Genomic DNA, 17,340 nt, shown 5'->3' on the forward strand with positions numbered 1-17,340 from the left:
CATAGCAAGCATTGTCATTTGTGAGATCAAAACCTGTGTGCCTGTGTTGGCACACTTATAACATGGCCACACCCTGCACATCTGGTAGAAACTACCTATAGAGACCATTCTGCTATAAAGTTGGACATTTTAACATGAGAATCTGTGGAGATTGCTGAGCCAGCCTTAACCACAAGAGGAAGTGCAGTAGTTGAACTTCTGCTTGGACTTCATTTCTCAGCCCCACAGTTGCCATGAAGTAGTGAAGCGGTGAGGTCGCTACGCCAAAACTGCAAAACAGTTTAGAAGTAGATCAAGTTCTGGAAGGCTGAATGCACATCCACCACCTTTAGCATGCAGCTGACTTGTTGTGGATGCTATGTGATTAGTTAGATTTCTAAACAAAAATACTCCAGGTTGTTAGTTGCTTTATATCCCTGTACTCTTAGCAGATTTGTGGCAAACTGATGTTGTAGGAGCATGGTGTGTATAACTGGAGCTTCCAGGTGCTAAAAAAAAAACCTTTACTAATCAAATCTTTCTGGTAATAAACCCACAGAATCTTTTCGCTAAGTAAAACAGTGCTTAGATCAGAATTAATTAACCTTTATTATTAACATTTACAATGCTCCTTTAACTCCAGCAAGATATGACAGTGAGCACCATTATCCACGTCATAAGTGGAAACATCTCAATCATCAATTACCCTTAACTGATCAAAGACAAAACTAACAAGCAGGATCTGTTTTAGAGCTTTGTTTTTATGTCTGGTCACCATATTTCTACAGAGGGCTGACCATCTGTTTCTAAAATGGTTGCTGTGGCCCAGCAGATGCTGCAGATGTGATTGTTTCTAGCACATCACGAAAACTACACGGTTTTCAGTGATTTGATCGGCAGTACACAGACACACGTGCACACTGACAGGCTCCTGCTTTCTGAAATGACACACCTTTTGCTGAAGGAGCGCCTGAAAACCGCGTGTAGCTCCAGATTTGCTTCCCTTGGATGTCAGCTGAGGGCGACAGAGGGAGGTGTTGTCCCCCCTCTCCCGCTTCTCAAGATTTCCCTCAGTCCACAATAAACTTTCATTTTGTGAAGTCGACACACACATACACACACCGCTGGGCTTCTACATCTTGTCCTGCATTGATTCCCCGGGAAAGCTGGACGAGACTTTAACGGAAAGAAATATCGGAAGCGCACAGGTGAAGCTCTGTGGAGCGTCTTTTCTTTTCCTTAAAAAATCACATTGCTGTTATCTTCTGGAAGGAGACTCAAAGAATTAGAGGCAAGACAATGGCAACAAGAAGCTTTTTCACTGCTGGTTAATCCCGCATCGTTTCACTGTTTTATTTTTGCTGTCTTGCACTTTTTTACTCTACGCGCGACTCTTCAAGGAACACCTGGGATGGAAAAACTTTATCTGCCTCCTCTGGACTGTAGAAAAAACTCCCAAGAAAGAATGAAGTAACCGCTATGGAGCCGGATAATGCCCCGTACTCCAAACTCAAAACCACTGGAGTCGGGGGGTGAGTCGACATATTCAGAAGTGCATAAATGAGCACTTTTCTTTCTCACTTTTCTGAATTAAAGAGGGATTTCTTTTTTTTTTTCGGGTTCCCCCGAATCCATGTCCTTTCGAGAAAGATATTGATGTCTAGCAGCACTGATACAAGCAGTATGTTTTACAGTATTATTTGAAAAAAAAAAACTTGTGACAGCATTTCTTGGGTTACTAAGACAAATGACTTGAGCGTTTAGAGGTATTTGTTTGAGAAATCGTGCAGAACAGGTGGTGTACTTAATGGCTTGCAGAGATAAGCATGTGGAAACTATTTTCTCTGCTCTTAACATCAGTTCAGTGAAAGCCAGTGTAGTCTGCTGTGCTGTTCTACAAGTTCTGCCTTTGCAGCTTGTATCTGAATGAGCTGCCAAACGATCTGGTACTGATTTAAGGGAAATGTATGAGAGGAGGAGACACTCCTCCTCTTCCTCCTCCTCCTTTTCTCTCCTCCCTGCTGTGCATCTTACTCAGCTGGTTGGCCTGGCTGACACAATGGGAGGCGATGTCCTATAAAAGTCCAGATGTTGCATCACATAAAATCTGCAGGACATACAGGAGGCTTGGTCACAAGTGGCACATACAGTTTCTGCTGCTGCTGCTGTCAGTTTAGCGAGATTACAGTGAAGGTGGAAGGACTTTCTGAAGCTCAAACCAGCATTCATTGTGCCAGTGGCTGACCAGTGGTTTTGTGGCTCTTTGGAGAAGAACCACAAATGTAAGAATTCCTGAAAATGCTTTAATTATAGCACTTGTCACTAAGTGTGTGCCACTTCAAGCAGCACTTGGACCACATTCACCCAGATTCATCTGCTGCATTTAAAGCCCAAATGATGTGACGCGTGAAAACCTGATATTATCATAGAGACAGCTGAAATTCACACCCATTTGAGATAATTCAGCACCTTTAGAGCAGCTCCATATGAGTAATCAGCATCTCTTTTATCACTTGTCTTGACATATAAATGTCACAGAAAAATCAATGGTGTAAAATTTGCCGTGTGCTGCTTGATGTTGGATATTAAGTGGCACTGTTGGTCTGTGAAAACAGAATTGATCTAAATCCAGTTGAATGATTACACGTCCCTGTGTAGGCTGAGAAAAGCAGCTTTTTCTCACTGCTGGGTTTAGGTGAAACCCCTTTTAAAACCCACAGTCCAAAAGTGCTCGGCTAGGCTGCAGTTTGCCTCAGATAAAAGTCAGATGTTAACGATAAAACACTGACATGTGAAACACTTTTTTCCCCCAAAGCATTTGTCTATCTTTCGCTTGGCATTGCGGGTTTTAAGGTGATGTGGTGCATCTTTTTTAAAGATTGTCAGAGGTGGCCTTATGGGAGCACTTACCTGCCTCTGCTGGGCAGTAGCTTATCTGGTCAGACAGCAAGATAAGCCAGAGCTTGCTCTCTTGAAGCAGATGTTAGACTGTTTGAAAAAGCAAGGGCTGCTGCTGCTGATGCTGCAGCAGCACCTAACATGACTGTGCTAGATGGCTTTCCAGCTAACTTAGTATGTCACTTTGCTTACTTAAACTGGTGATGTATCCTGCAAATTATTTCACATAACATTTTGCATTAAATTGGACTAAGCAAGAATGCGAAAGAGATACATTAAGGGCTCAGATGACGTTTTTAAGGAATTTATAAGTTTTTTTATGAAATGTGATTGAAGTGCACCTGAAAGCTGAGTTAATTGTAAAGCACAAAAATTACACAAACCTCTGACATCTGACATGTTTCCTTTTGGCTTTGTATTTAGGAGAGTTCTGATTCTTTGGACTTTACTCTGTTGTACCTGCTCTCTAAGGCTAACACAAGCACAAGGTAAGAAACTTTAAAGCAAAGGTGGGTAAATGTCTGTTATACATTTTCATTCAATGTATTTCTGAGCATGTGGTGTCACAAATATGCCTTAAAACCACTGAGAAAAAGAAAATTGAAATGAACTAATGAGCTGTAGAAGGCTGGGTAAGTATGTGGCCCTAACATGGACTTGTTATTATGCAAACGTTTGTCAGTTTACCACTGTTTATTTGTGAATTGCATAAATCCTGCTCAGCTTTACCTTTATGAGCAGTGCAGTCTGCCAAATACACAGACTGATTCATTGTGTTTACTCTTCGCTGGAAACCATATTAAGTTGTGGTTGAATGTGGGACAGCCACATCTTCTAATATATGTTCATAGCAGCAGGAGGTTTCAATACTTATAACTTGCTGAATTTACCAAACCAATTTTAAAGTGGTTTGGTTTCATTGCTAACGTCTCTGTTACAGCGAAAACTGAACTGCTAACTCAAATGTCGCACACAAAAACAGGTATTCTAATAATGTGCATTCAGATGTGGTTCAGACATTTATTTTGTTGGAAAAAAGATGAACCTGTGGACCTCTCTCATTCTGCAGGAGTTCATTTTTTTGTTTCTAAGCCTCTAAAGCTCAGCAAACCTCATACCCTCTCTTTGATAACTTAATTAAAGTGTTACCTGACCTATCAGCCACACTTTGCAAAGTCTTGTCTGCTTGAAGTACTTTCGCACTTTCATATTGTGACTCACACTCAGCTGTGCATTGATGTCTGCTGCAGTTAGCTTGCTGTTACACATCTGAGAGGCCATTATCAGCTTGTTGTCTGAGTCTGCTGTCAATCAAAAATCCGACAGATTTTTATTCAATCGGCACTCTTCCCAGTTTCTCGATGTCATTTGATAACGTAAGCCACTGTGTTCCCTGATAGCAGTTTCTGGCAGTTTTATCTGAAACTCTGCATGCATCAGATGATATTTTCCTCCTGTGATGACTGAGTGTCTAGAGACCTAGTATTTTATATGTACGGATGTGTTAATTTGCACACTGTCAGATCCTAACAAGGCACAATTTTGTGCTTGCAAAAGGCTAAAATAGAAAAATAGTTTTGCTGGTACACAACCCGGCAGATTGTTTGGATCATTTGCAAATAGATCACATGGAGCAGTCCTGCAGATATGAAATGTCTATGCATGTTTGGATGTTGTTGCCTGTACTTCACAGTCCAGATTTTGTTATTCTACAGCTTTTAGTCTGCATTGTTTTCTACATTTTGACATCAAACACCAGAAGAAATCTTCACTGTCAGTGTGCACAGGCCTTGAAGTTTAGTTCCTACAGTTACACATATATCAGCAGCCTGTGTGTTTTTTTCAGAAGTGTTCCCGATTGAGGTCAGCCAGAGTGCAGTAATCCCAGAGTAGATATGGGAGTTCATTATGTATGTGTTGATGTAATACCAACCATCTTCTAGATGACAGCCAATCTGTCAGTGCCAGACACTGAACCAGCAAACCTTAGTGAAACTGACTGAGCAACTACATGTACTTCTGTTATGAAGTCAGTTAGGAAAGAAGCCTAAGACTGTTTTCAATAATAATCATGATAGTAAATAAAAAAGCATACATTCTGGGTGCAGAACCTCCCACAGTTTTTAATATGGAATAGTAAAAGTTTAGCCATGGCCAGCTAAACCACTAGTAATATACACTGCCCAGTAGATGGATTATTGTGCCTCATCAAAGGCCAACAAGCTTCTCTCAGATGAGAAATTTAGTGAAAGCAAAACCCTTCTTGTACTTGAAGTTCTTAAAACACATTAATTTTTAGCTCATATGACCAAAAGGATTGTTGACCTCATGCGTAACGAGGCATCCATGCCCATCTGACCATTCACGCACAAATTAGTCCTCTTACAGTACTGTATGGCAATAGACATATTTGTCTTTAAGGATACTTTACCATTTTTGCAAGGATCACTTTTTCTCTTACTAAGCATCAGATTTTAGTGAGACTTCCACAAATCGTCTTGCACGTATTCACCAAAACTATACCCAAGGTTGTGGTCGTGGTCACATGCGTCAATTTCTGAACAATGACCTGTGAACTGTGATGGATTGTAAGCATGTTGAGCTACTACGTCACTGACGTTCTGGTTCTTCAAAAACAGGCTATGGTTTTTGGTTTTTTTGTAGTCATCCTACAAGTTTTGACCAAAACGTTCTGAGAACTGTCTTACCATATTTGTATTTGGCAATTCTCACATCAAAAGACATCTTCTCTTGCACACATGGACAGTTTTTAGTGACTGCTGTGTTTAGCCACCAGCCAGAAAGAGCCTTGTTTTCAAATGTTTTCAAAGCTTGCATGGGTTCTTCAGGTATTCAAGCCTCTTCCCACTGTCCAAAGACATGTGTGGGTTAGGTAATTACAAATTCTAAACTGGCTATAAGTATGAATGTGAATGGTTGTCTATTTCCGTGCAGCCTGTGCAGTGTACCCTGTCTGTCACGCGATGACAGCTGGGATAGGCTCCAACCCCCAATGGATCTCCTCCAGTGTGTCGAAATGGCAAACCACTAGCCTGACTGTTATTTTTAGAAAATGGACAAAGATCCATGAAGGGAAATCTGTTGAGTGGTTGAGGACTTGAGCAAAGATTGTTTATGTCATGAAAAAACTCCTCCGTTTTCAAAGTGCTCTGAGCAGGCGCCAGATGCTACACTGGCATGTGTCACAATTAAGACGGTTTCCTATAAACGCTCCCTCGGATGCCTCAGGATGTTACTGTAGCACTCCCTGTTGACACTCTCACCCCGAGGAATTAATTTTCTGTGCGTAAACTGAAAAATGTTGAGAAAAATGCAGAACATTTCACATATGACACGCTACCTCTGGGCTTGGAAACTGTGGACTCCTCAATGGAAAAACTGCTCGTAGCTGGAGACCCAGATCTCATCACAAACGATAGTCATGTGAAATTTAGGTAAGGTTTAAACAGAAGTTGATGTTGCCTCTCAATGCAGGTTTTAGGTCTTTGGTGAAAATGTACAGCACACAGTATAAGTGGTCAGAGCACCACTTCCTGAGAATGATCTAAAAATAGCAGTCGTGGTGAAAACCATCTGGTGACGGCAGAGAAGATGACCTTGAGCTGGAGATTGTCTAAATTGAAATAATGAAAGGATTTTTACGTACCTGTTCCCAGAACGTTTTGATCACATCACATAAATGTAAAGAGACATGATTTGTTATTCAGTGTTGTTGCTTTTCTTGATGGTGTCTATAAAATAGACATTTTTTGTCTCTGCTAGAATATTTTTGCTGTCAAGCTGTTGCAGAAAATACAGAGTCTACATTAGCAGCATACTAATAGTGGAAACGTATTAATCTTCCCCTGCTGTCTGTGAAAAGTTTTTGTTGTCTGATACACTTGTACTTTAACTATGCGTGTCTCCAGGATGTGTCAGACTCAGTTCTCAGTTATTATTTTTTTCAGCTCATCAGGAGGCCACAAAAAGCCAGAGGCAGCCCGCCTACCCGCTTAGATTTAAATATGCAGTGTAAGCCCTGAAAGTACATCACACAATGAAAGAACAATTTTGCTTTCCTCATACCATATTAACAATTCAAATCAGTTCTATATAAGAAATTTGACTGAAGAAGGCTTTTGTTCTTGTTTCACTTACTGTTTGATGTGTCTTTTCCATGTGTGAATTTTTCAGTCGAGCTGACCTCCCGCTGCCTGCACATACTGAGATGGATTTCCCGCCTCCTAGCGGGACTCGTGTCTATACTTGTTTTTCTTCTGCTGAGCCAGAATTTATCACTTAGCGATTTATATTTGCTAAGTGAAAAAGAATGGGTATTTAAAATTTCTATGTGAGCTTTTAGTCTAAGAAGATGGGGAAACGTACAGAGAAGATTAATACATAATATATATTTTGCGTGTGCTGATTGGTTTGAGATTTTTCAACCCTACTAATTTAAACAGAAAAAAAAAACTATATTTAGAATCACTGATTACCTAAATTTAAGGCTAATAATAGAAAATAATATAATGTGAAGTCAGTCCGTTTTGATTTGAAGAGTTCAGTCCATTATATTTATAGTCAAAAGAAAAGGCTAATCCATGAAGTCAGGCCTGGCATGAAACAGATAAGTTGGGATTGACATAGTTTAAATAGTGTAGCTGAGATTTGCCAGTTTAATGTGTAGAATGGTGTGAGCTGAGCTATAATGTGGGTATTGAGATCCAAATCTACTCAGTTTTGTTCATCACACGCTGGTTTATATCATAAAGATCCTGCAGTATTATGGTCTGATCATATAAACAAGCACTTGATGATAGTGGGGAGGAAGAACTAATGATAAGAGACCCGTTGATGTGCTGAGATTGTGAGCTGACTTTAACATCTTGACCTGACTGCCCGAAGTAATGCTGTGCTTGATGTTTGACTTCTAAAGATGAGTAAATGTTATTTTTTGTAAATGCAACATCGAAGTTAAAAGAATAAATAACTGACACAACCTTGATGCTGTTGCTTTAATGGGTCTCGGTTTGTGGTTTGGGACAAGCAGTGTTACTAAATGTATAATATTTCAGCTTTTTCTCTATTTAAATTTTGGTTAAATATAGGTTATAATGCTATTGGTTCATTGAAAGAATGTTTCTGACTCTATATTCTATTCTAATAGGTGGTAAATGGACTGGTTTTTATGTAGCGCTTTTCTACTTGAGCACTCAAAGCGCTTTGTACTGGTTGCATCATTCACACATCTAACACAGTCTTCTAACACTCCAATACATTGGCGTTAGTTTCTTGCCCAGGGATATTTGGGATGCAGACAGGAGCAGCCATCGATTGAACCACCAACCTTCCGATCAGTAGATGAGGTCATCTAGTAATCGGAAGGTTGGTAGCTCTGCCTCCTGGTCACAAGAGAAATGGGACACTTTCCCAAGAGTGTACGTTTATCGCAAAGAGTTCTTTAGAAAAAAAGCACCCGTCTCTTGCTACAATGAAATGTGGATTTAATTAAACTTTAGCACAAAGGTGTGGATCCAATTAGGTGCAATATACAGAATACACAGTGCTGTAATGGATCACTGTTACCCACATTTTCCTCCCTTGAGAAGCAAGTAGCAATTAAAACCCGCAGAAAATACAGCAGTGTGTTTTCATGAGCTTGGGCCCCTGTCAGAGCGATCATCTTTAATCAGCAGACATTTCCAGATAAAGCGAGATAGCATTTCCGTTTCTAATGCACCTCTTAAAAACCCACCACTTTCCTTTCCAGGGACTCGTTCAGCCTCCTTACCCTGAAATTGTTCCAATTAAGCCTGATGTAACGATCACACAATTTCCAGCAATCCCCAAAAGCAAATATGGAAGTGTGACCATATATTGGAAATTTTATGCAGTCTTTTAAAATTGTCTTTGCCTCAGGTTTTTCCATTAGTTGGACTTTAAACTTATGATGCCATGATGGGAATTCACATCTTAATAGATGATCATTTATATTACTGCACTTTTGTTTTTACTTGAATACAGATTGCATTTGAGTAGGATGTTAATAATCAGATTCTTGTGTAAATTTAATTAGCTTATTAATTGCACACAGAATTAGCTGTCCGCTAATGTTTCTTTCTTGTTTCCTTAAAGATGTAGATGTCTTGCAGCAGCTTGGACTTACTGGGCGAAGGACTGGCAGCTCCCCATCTTCAAGCTCTCAATCCATCCATCATGGCATCATCCCCTTCAAGTCAGGCGTTATCCTCACTGAGAGGGCACGCATCCAGGCACCTCTGCGCACTGTTATACCCTCTTCTTACAACCCCTCCAATCTCTCCCTTATCCTTAGCCTATCTGTTCATCGCATCAACAACGCTTTTCTTTTCTCAGCTCTGTCAAAGAAAAGAAAAGTTCAGCTCGGAGTGCAGTTTGTACCAGGGAAGATCCTTGTACACGTAGGACAGCAGAGCTCTGTAAGTTTTGACTACGATGTCTACAATGGCCAGTGGCACAGTCTGGCTTTGGATATTCGAGGCCAACAAGTGTTCTTACACACATCTTGTGGTAAGAAAAGCATACATGCAGATTTGCATTCTAAAAAACAGGAGACCCTGGATCCAGAGGGCTCCTTCCTGCTGGGCAAAATGGACCACAGCTCGGTGCCATTTGAAGGTGCCATCTGTCAGTTTGACATTTATCCCTCAGCCGAGGCAGCTCATAACTATTGTGATTACATTAAGAAACAATGCAGAGAAGCTGACACTTATCGGCCTGTATTTCCACCACTGCTACCTCTATTTTCCACAGACCCAAACGTTACTGTCACTCACACAACTCCTCTCTCTTTGACGGAGATATCCAAAAAGGCTCGGACACCTAATTTGGCCTTCACTGAGGAAAACATGAGGACTACAGTTCTTCCTTCAACCGACTCCGTGATGTCTGTGTATATGGCAATGAGTACTCCAGAACCTGGTGCTGTGTCTGTTTCTCCAACAGTTCACCCAGGGCTTGAAAGTCCATCTAGAGTTCCAACTCAGTCTGTTACAACATCTCCTGGGATCAACATGACTCCACCGAACCCCAAACCAACCTCACACGCCATAAAAAACACAAAGCAGGCAGATACCAACTCACCACAACCTTCTGGAAAAAGTATACACTTACCTGTTTTTACCAGATCATCAGAGATGAAGCCGGCTCTCCAAAGTACAGCTGCTTCCACGCAGGGGTCTCCTTCAAACGCCTACTTTTCTAATAAAAAGCAGCTAACCACAGTAGCTCCAAAGAAACCCGAGCCAAAGGTGACCAGCGTGCTGGATGTCAAGCCCACCTCGCTCACTCCAGTCACTCCAGCTGCAACAGATGGCTTTCAAACATTTGACCTGGAACCGACCCAATTCTCTGCACTCGCTGGATCACCTGGACTAAAGGGCGAACCAGGACCGCCGGTAAGTGTGTCAGCTCTAAACAAACAACACAAACATTTTGCTGAAATCCGTGAATGTTGAAATAACTGTAAAACGGTTAGATGAGTACATTTCTGGTGTTGCTGTGTTTGAATTCAAGCATTATTTTTTATCTTTGTATTGTTATATTTTAGCTTAGTCTTTTAACCCTTTGTTGAACCACAGTGACACATACGTTCAACAGGTTGTTGCTTCAATAATGGCTTTTTTGCTGGTTCACTCTGTGATCTCCAGACCTGCTCTGATGTAAAAACTGATGCTGCTCTTTATTGTGTGGTTTTGTGAATCAGGCAGTCACCCAGCGTGTACTGTTCTGATTGTAGAAGTGCTGGTTGTGTTAATGATGGGGAGTTTTTAAAAATCCACTAAATCGTTTTATTTCATGACTTTGATAAATCTCTTGCAAGCAGTGCTAATAATTTTCAAACCTCATTTTTATTTTCAAAGCTATGGTGAAAACAGTCAGGTTCACAGTCGGCGTTTGCCAGGCAGTGTTTGTCTTGGTGGAAGGGCCGGCAGTGAGGTGTTAGATTCCTTTGGGAGGGAGTGGGACTGCTCAGAGAACGAATACTTTTAAAGCAGGGTCAAAGGTAAAAAGGGATAAAGCACTTGTGCCCAGTTACCTATTGGGACTAAATATTTGAAGGCCTTATAATATGATATAAATGTTACACTTGCATACAGGGCAATAATAAATACAAAATGAGAAGCATTTCGTCTTGTGGAAAAGGTTACTTTCCCAGGGATTTGTATTGTTGTGTTTCTTACTAGTTATGTTGTCTGAACAAGTTGCTGAGTTTGGCTTATAGTCCAATTTAACTTATCTTATGTGCCATTTATTATTATTTTTAAATTCTGATGCCACTCTGCTGGGATACAGCTGACGTAAGTGGGCTGCTTACAAGAGTTTCACGAACTTTGTTTTGAAAATGTGGTTATGATAGGCTCAAATATAAAGTATAAATCTAATCTGAAGTGATGATTAGATGATAAAAGAAGGTTTTAATTTTGAAGAACCAGAGTCTATTTGGATCTTGAAGCTTTTGGAGCATTGAGATACATATTGTTTGTTCACATGAATCAGATAAATATCCATATATTGCAGAAAAAACAGACAATACAGAGAATACCGATGTCATTGTAAAGTTCAGTGTTTCAGTTAGGTAAGTGATCTTTTTTTCACAGCAAACTCTGGGCTCATGTTACCCTGTATGAAATTATTTCAACACCGATGTATACAATAATATCATAATTTATTTCATCGTGTAATATTCTCAGGTAAAGACATCCATCCATCGATCTAACGAAAAGTTCTTGATGCCTAACCAAACCAGTGATTGTAAGAAAAATAAAAAAATCAAGTGCAAACGAAATTAATCAGCTAATGAAAACAAAGCCCTGGATTGATAACAGAGTCGGATCTCCTGGCTGGAAAACTTGTCATCTACACTCCTCCGACCTAAATATGTAGACTTTGTCTCTCTAAAATATAACAGTAGTATAACTCTTGAAGTCTGCTATTGCCTCATCAGCGCACTGATGGCAAGGGTTTCACTCTGGTATGACAGCACTATCTGATGGAATGGCAGTATCTGTCACCCTGGGAGCACATTAAGAATGGCTATCAATTAATATTCTAATTATATAACAGAATATAAATTAGATTGGATATTCAATTGTCAAATGATTAATTGATTGTGAGGGGAAAAAAAATTCTACACTGCCAGCAGCAGTCTCTCTCTCGAGTGGCACAGAATGCGAGGGTGGCCGGGGGAGTTAATGACATGCGCTGCTCCAAGTGTAAGAGATAAATGATTTCGCTTAATCGAGGAACATATGATAGCGATTAGGGAACGTGAGTGAATGGGTCATAATATTTGTCTGATGTTGTAAATAACGATTCAATAGCTAGCCATGAGCTAAGATGGATGTTTAGGAGGAGGTTGGAGACATTTGGATAGTTTATTATTGTTTGGTATTGTTTGTTTTGTTTTGGGGGTTTTTAAACAAATTATCATGTGGTTTTTGGAGAATGCTGACACCACTTTTAAGATACATACACTAATGGTGACAAATGTTACATGATGTCATTTTGTTCTCAGAAGGTCAAATTGGTGGTGACTGTTTGGCCCTTCTGTGCTGCCTGAGCGTAAAGCATCCATGTTTTAGGATTTTTTGCTTCTTTGCGGTGATATTATACTTGAAGCACTGCTTACTGTCATATTTGCTGCTTACCTTTCTACACCAATCAGCTTTTTGACAGATTGAATTAATGTGATACTTTATCAAATTCCTCCCTTTCTGCAAACTGCAGTTTGACTGGTTGGTGGAGGCATACAACTAAAATTTTAGTCATGTTTCAATCTAATGACTTCTCTGAAAACATGAGCTCCAGTACTGCCTTGGCACTGACCCTAGCAGCGACTACAGCTGAGTCTACTTATCATGTGTGGACAGCCTGATGGTTGCAATCAAAAGAATCTAAAAGTTGTTGAAAGACATTTGGATTTCCAGAGTGTACGGAGGCTGAAATAGTATAATTATAGCTTGTGGTCTTGGCTGAGACAGACCAAAGTGCTCCATACATCTGACATTATTACAGTAGCCCAATTTCAGCAGGACTGCCTCGGGCTGTTTTAGGTCTATTATTTATTTTCCACTTTAAACTGCTTGAACAATGGGAAAATAAGTAACAATCCTAACATTTCAAGCAAACTCAGGTTCCTCAGATTGACCCCTCATTAAGTTTGACCTTTCAGGGCTTTGCTAATCCATGTATGAAATTGTTTCAAAGCCAGCTGATGCTTATAATTAATGTGATCGGCTGTGACTGGAACCAGCACCGACCTCCCAACCAGTGCAATGACTCAGAGTTACAGTGTATGCACTTTAGTGGTTTTGGGCTGAAATAACATTGGCTGCAGAGGGAGAGTGCGACATTAGTTTCTAACAAGATATCCTCATGCCTGCCAGCGTCTCAGTGCCCGAGTGCTTTGCAACTTATAGCTAACTTCACCAAGGGACAAAAAAACTCAACATGTTTTTACTAATTGACTCTTGAGCTTGAGTGGCTTTTAAAGGTTTTTCTTTACTTTGAAAACTCCAAACTTGCTGTCTTTTATTATTCAAGAGTATTCAAGACTCTCTTAAAATAACACAAAAAAGGCAGCAGCTTCTATTTCCTCCTCTGTATTTCACTCGGACACTGACAACTTCTATATTTTGCTTTTAGGGTCTTCCAGGACTTCCAGGGTTGCCAGGAAAGCCGGGCAAGAGGGGCCCACGGGTGAGCATTTCCCAGTCAATCCAAGCAGTGACAAGTTTAACCACAAATACCCACAATTCTTCTTTCTTCCCCTTCTGGGCTCTTCTACAGTTCCTTTCACGCTCAAATCTCTATAATGCTCTAATGATAGGGTGATAACACCACTAGCTGTTCACCGATGTGGATGACCTTTTGAGTGTTTTGATCAAGCGCTCAGTGGATCACAGAAGATTTTTCAGTCACTTGTTAGTTCGCTTTGGCTCTGGGTTTGATCTTGCTGACCTTATGTTTTCAAGGTCCATTTGCAAAGCTTTAGAGCAAGCAAACACAACCTACACATATGTGGGTTAAAATATAATGGATCACATTATGTAGATATTTAATAGATGCTGAGAAAAATGAAGGTTGCAGCACATTAACAGTACTTAAATTAGGCATGGGTCCTAAGTAAATGTCAGTGAATAGTTCTATTGTATTCCAATGAGTATAAGTCCTCTGGTGCCATGTCTTTAATTTCTAGACTCAGTGTAGCTCGAGAACTGATGGAATCAAATAGAGAAGGTGCAGATGTTATTTTAAGCTCATGTTTTCAGAAGAAATTTAAAAAGTGAAAGAACACCGGGGCATGGTTTGTCCTAAGGGAAGGTTTATTGTTATAATTTCTCTCAAAGACATTGTCATTGTTGGGTGTTTGTGTAGTTTCTGACCTGTGAACTACTTCTTCACCACCCATGGATAGAATGAAAGAGGAAACATTTTCAGTGGTGTGATACTGGTCTTAGTTGCTCTTTTTGTTGACCTGCCACTAAAGTGTACCTGCAGAGCACTTGTGCATCTAAAGACTTTGCATATCAGCTACCTACTGGAGCCTATGAGACTGCACCCTGCAGTTGGGCCTCAGGGGTGGGTTGTGGAACCCAATCTCTTTAAACAAGGAAGAAAGAGGGCTTTGTCCCCATCTTATTAAAGGCATTTAAGACCCTGTCTGGAGCTCAGTAGCTCTCTCCAGTTGTACTCCGTACCCTCTATAGAGCTCATTCATCATCAAGCTCTCGAGACCCAACTATAGGCCACGCTGACTCAGATTGCGAGGGTGCAGTTCAGGTTTTTCAACGTTTCCATGAACCGCGCTGGTTTACATGATTAGACAGGGAATACCAAACGGCTACACGCATGACCTGCAGAAAGCTAACAAGTGGACTCTGATCTAGTAAATCCGTTATAAACATTTGGATTAAAACTGACGTTTGCTGTATTTTATATTTGGTGTTCACTTCCATGTAATTCAAAACATAGTTGCTTTTTTTTGGCCCCATTTTGTGCCCATTTGTCAAAAAAGTTTAAACTTAAAATAACAATGTTTAGTAGGAAAACGAATGACTCAGTGTGGAAACAAGGCCAAGTGTGACTGGCAAGCCTAGTGACTTTGTTTTGGTTGAATTCAAACTCACCACAGCAGAATCCAATTTAAACTAATGAGTCTCTACACTGTGTACGGCTAAATTTACAGAATTATCATACAGTTGCCACAGTTAGTCCATTTTTCAAGAATTTTCTGTCTGAAACATTTTCATCACTAATTCAAGAGTTATATCTTTCATGCAAGAGATATTTGGAAAAGGCAGAATGTAAGCAACTGCAGATTCAGTTGGCTGTATAAAATACTGGTCACCTATGGGAAATTAAAAGGCGTGGGGAAATAGAGAGTGTGTAAGAGCATTTTCTCAAGTTCAAAGAGCAATCCAATCTTTTGCAGATCAAATTTCACCTTCTTTCTGGTCAGATATAAACCAAATGTTCCAGGGAGACACAATATTAAAGAACCTGCTCTGCTATTGCAGAAAATATGTGAACAGTGTAGCATTTCCGGGAAAGTGTAGTTCTTTTTCCCATCATAAACTTTACAACGTTTGGAATATCGCTGCACTATTAAGGCTTTACCTCTCTGACATCGAGGTGCCATGTCTGACCGAGCAGACAGTCTCACCGCTGCTACCACCTTAAAGCACCTCTTGACACGTGAAAACATCCATGTTCCTTGACACAGCCGTAAACCTAGCAGGGTGCCGAAGATCACCTGGCACTGAATGTGAGGCTTGAGAGAAGATCAAAGAGGGCTTTGTGCAAACAAACTGACCTGCCAGCGTATAATCAGTATGCAATGCTGGGTTATTGTGAAACTGAGAATATTTGGACAATTGCCTGAAGAATGGTTGATACATTCTGACACAAATTGCAGGGTCAGCAATGGAACTGATTATGCAGGGCACATGCACCGTATGTAGCCATGACTAAGAGCTAGATTACATTTGCTATTTTTCCACACATTCAAGTTAAGAGACACTGACATTCTGAACAGTTTGTTGATCACCAATGAAATGATCCAGAACATCAACAGAAACACTGACCATATGCCAGTGTCACATCAAGAGAATTCAGTCCTAACCACAGACATGTCAACTCCACACAGACAGGCTCAGTCGGTCACCATTGTTTTCTATGTGAAACAAGAACCCTGTTTGATGATTGCAAATTAAGTTGTTGGGGCCAGATTAGTCATTGCACAACACCAGCTGTACTGATGACCGTGCCACTGATCTTGGGGAAACAATTAGTGCTCAGTTAGGACCCGAGCTCATAACTCAATAAAATTAATAAGCTAAGATCTTTTAATGTACATTATATTGCATAAGCATCATATAAAAGCTAGTAATTCCGTCCCTGTGCTCCAGAGAAGGCGTTAGCAGGTCTATTCTGGGTTAATGGCCTATAAAACTGCAGCACTCCACACGCCACTCCTGTAAAAACCTTGCCCCACATCATAAACCTGGTCACAGCGCTGGCACATAGGTACCCTTCATCTGCAGACCTCAGGTGTGTTTGTGTGCTTCTATATCTTATTAGTATTCATTATCTTGCGGTTATGTGCTGGTGGTCTCTAAATGACCACTTGTCAGGGCTCATTTTAATAATTAATAATGTGAAGGCACTTTGACAAATGTATGCATTCTACTTATTATTCTTTTCCCTGCTGGGATATCACCTAAACAGCTTGTCATCATTATTAGGCCTCCTTACCTTATGTACTGTGAGAATGTAATTTGTAATACACTATCCTGACCTGTCTTTTTCTCAGTTTCTCTTTCGTCCTTGCTTCCTATCTGAAGCTAATGACTTCCATACGTTTTAATATTGAGCTGAAAGGCAGAATGGTCTGACTAGAAGAGGAGGAGGAAATCTGTAGATGAGCTTCTGTTAAGTGTCTCCATATGTCCAGCAGCAAGCGTCTGCTTGGGGAGAGGTCTGGCCAGTTTGAGGGGAACTGTCCAGGCTGTGGACTCTCCACAGTGTGATAAAACAGCACGATAAATAACAGAGACAGAAACTGGCTGGATCACCCAACCGTACACTTACACCTTTTGGCCCCTGTCTATTTTACTCAGAGTAATTCAATCCCTCGCTTTTACCTCCAGCTTGGGGGGGGGGGGAAATGTGTCTCTTCACAACTCATGGAAACTCTTTACAACTCAAAGAACTGGTTGAAGTTACAGTAGCTTCCTGTTCAGGGCCTTTTCAACATGTTTCATTGCTTTCAACTTTGCTGGAGAAGATTTTCCAATGCTCAGCATTTCATCCCCACCGCACAAGGTGTGGTGCAGATGAACCGAAGACTCTTCACTTGAAAGCCTCAGGAAGTCGTGGCTTTAATTTTCCAAACATTCTCTTTTTGCAGACTGCTTGAAT

At 40.5% G+C, this 17,340-nt stretch overlaps 1 protein-coding gene across 1 annotated transcript in view; it reads left to right on the forward strand.

The window, feature by feature from the left end:
* The first annotated feature begins 960 nt into the window (after nt 1–960).
* col27a1b (collagen, type XXVII, alpha 1b) overlaps nt 961–17,340 on the forward strand; it is a 65,323-nt gene continuing 48,943 nt past the window's right edge. Inside the window, exons 1-4 of the mRNA XM_084945936.1 lie at nt 961–1,511; nt 3,301–3,365; nt 9,013–10,313; nt 13,564–13,617. Of these exons, the coding sequence (XP_084802062.1) occupies nt 1,459–1,511; nt 3,301–3,365; nt 9,013–10,313; nt 13,564–13,617 (1,473 nt within the window). The 5' untranslated portion in view covers nt 961–1,458. The remainder of the gene's footprint in view (nt 1,512–3,300; nt 3,366–9,012; nt 10,314–13,563; nt 13,618–17,340) is intronic.

This window comes from Perissodus microlepis, chromosome 12 (genome assembly GCF_051167445.1).
Source record: "Perissodus microlepis isolate ML-2025 ecotype Zambia chromosome 12, ASM5116744v1, whole genome shotgun sequence".
In the NCBI taxonomy this organism is placed as follows: Eukaryota; Metazoa; Chordata; class Actinopteri; order Cichliformes; family Cichlidae; genus Perissodus; species Perissodus microlepis.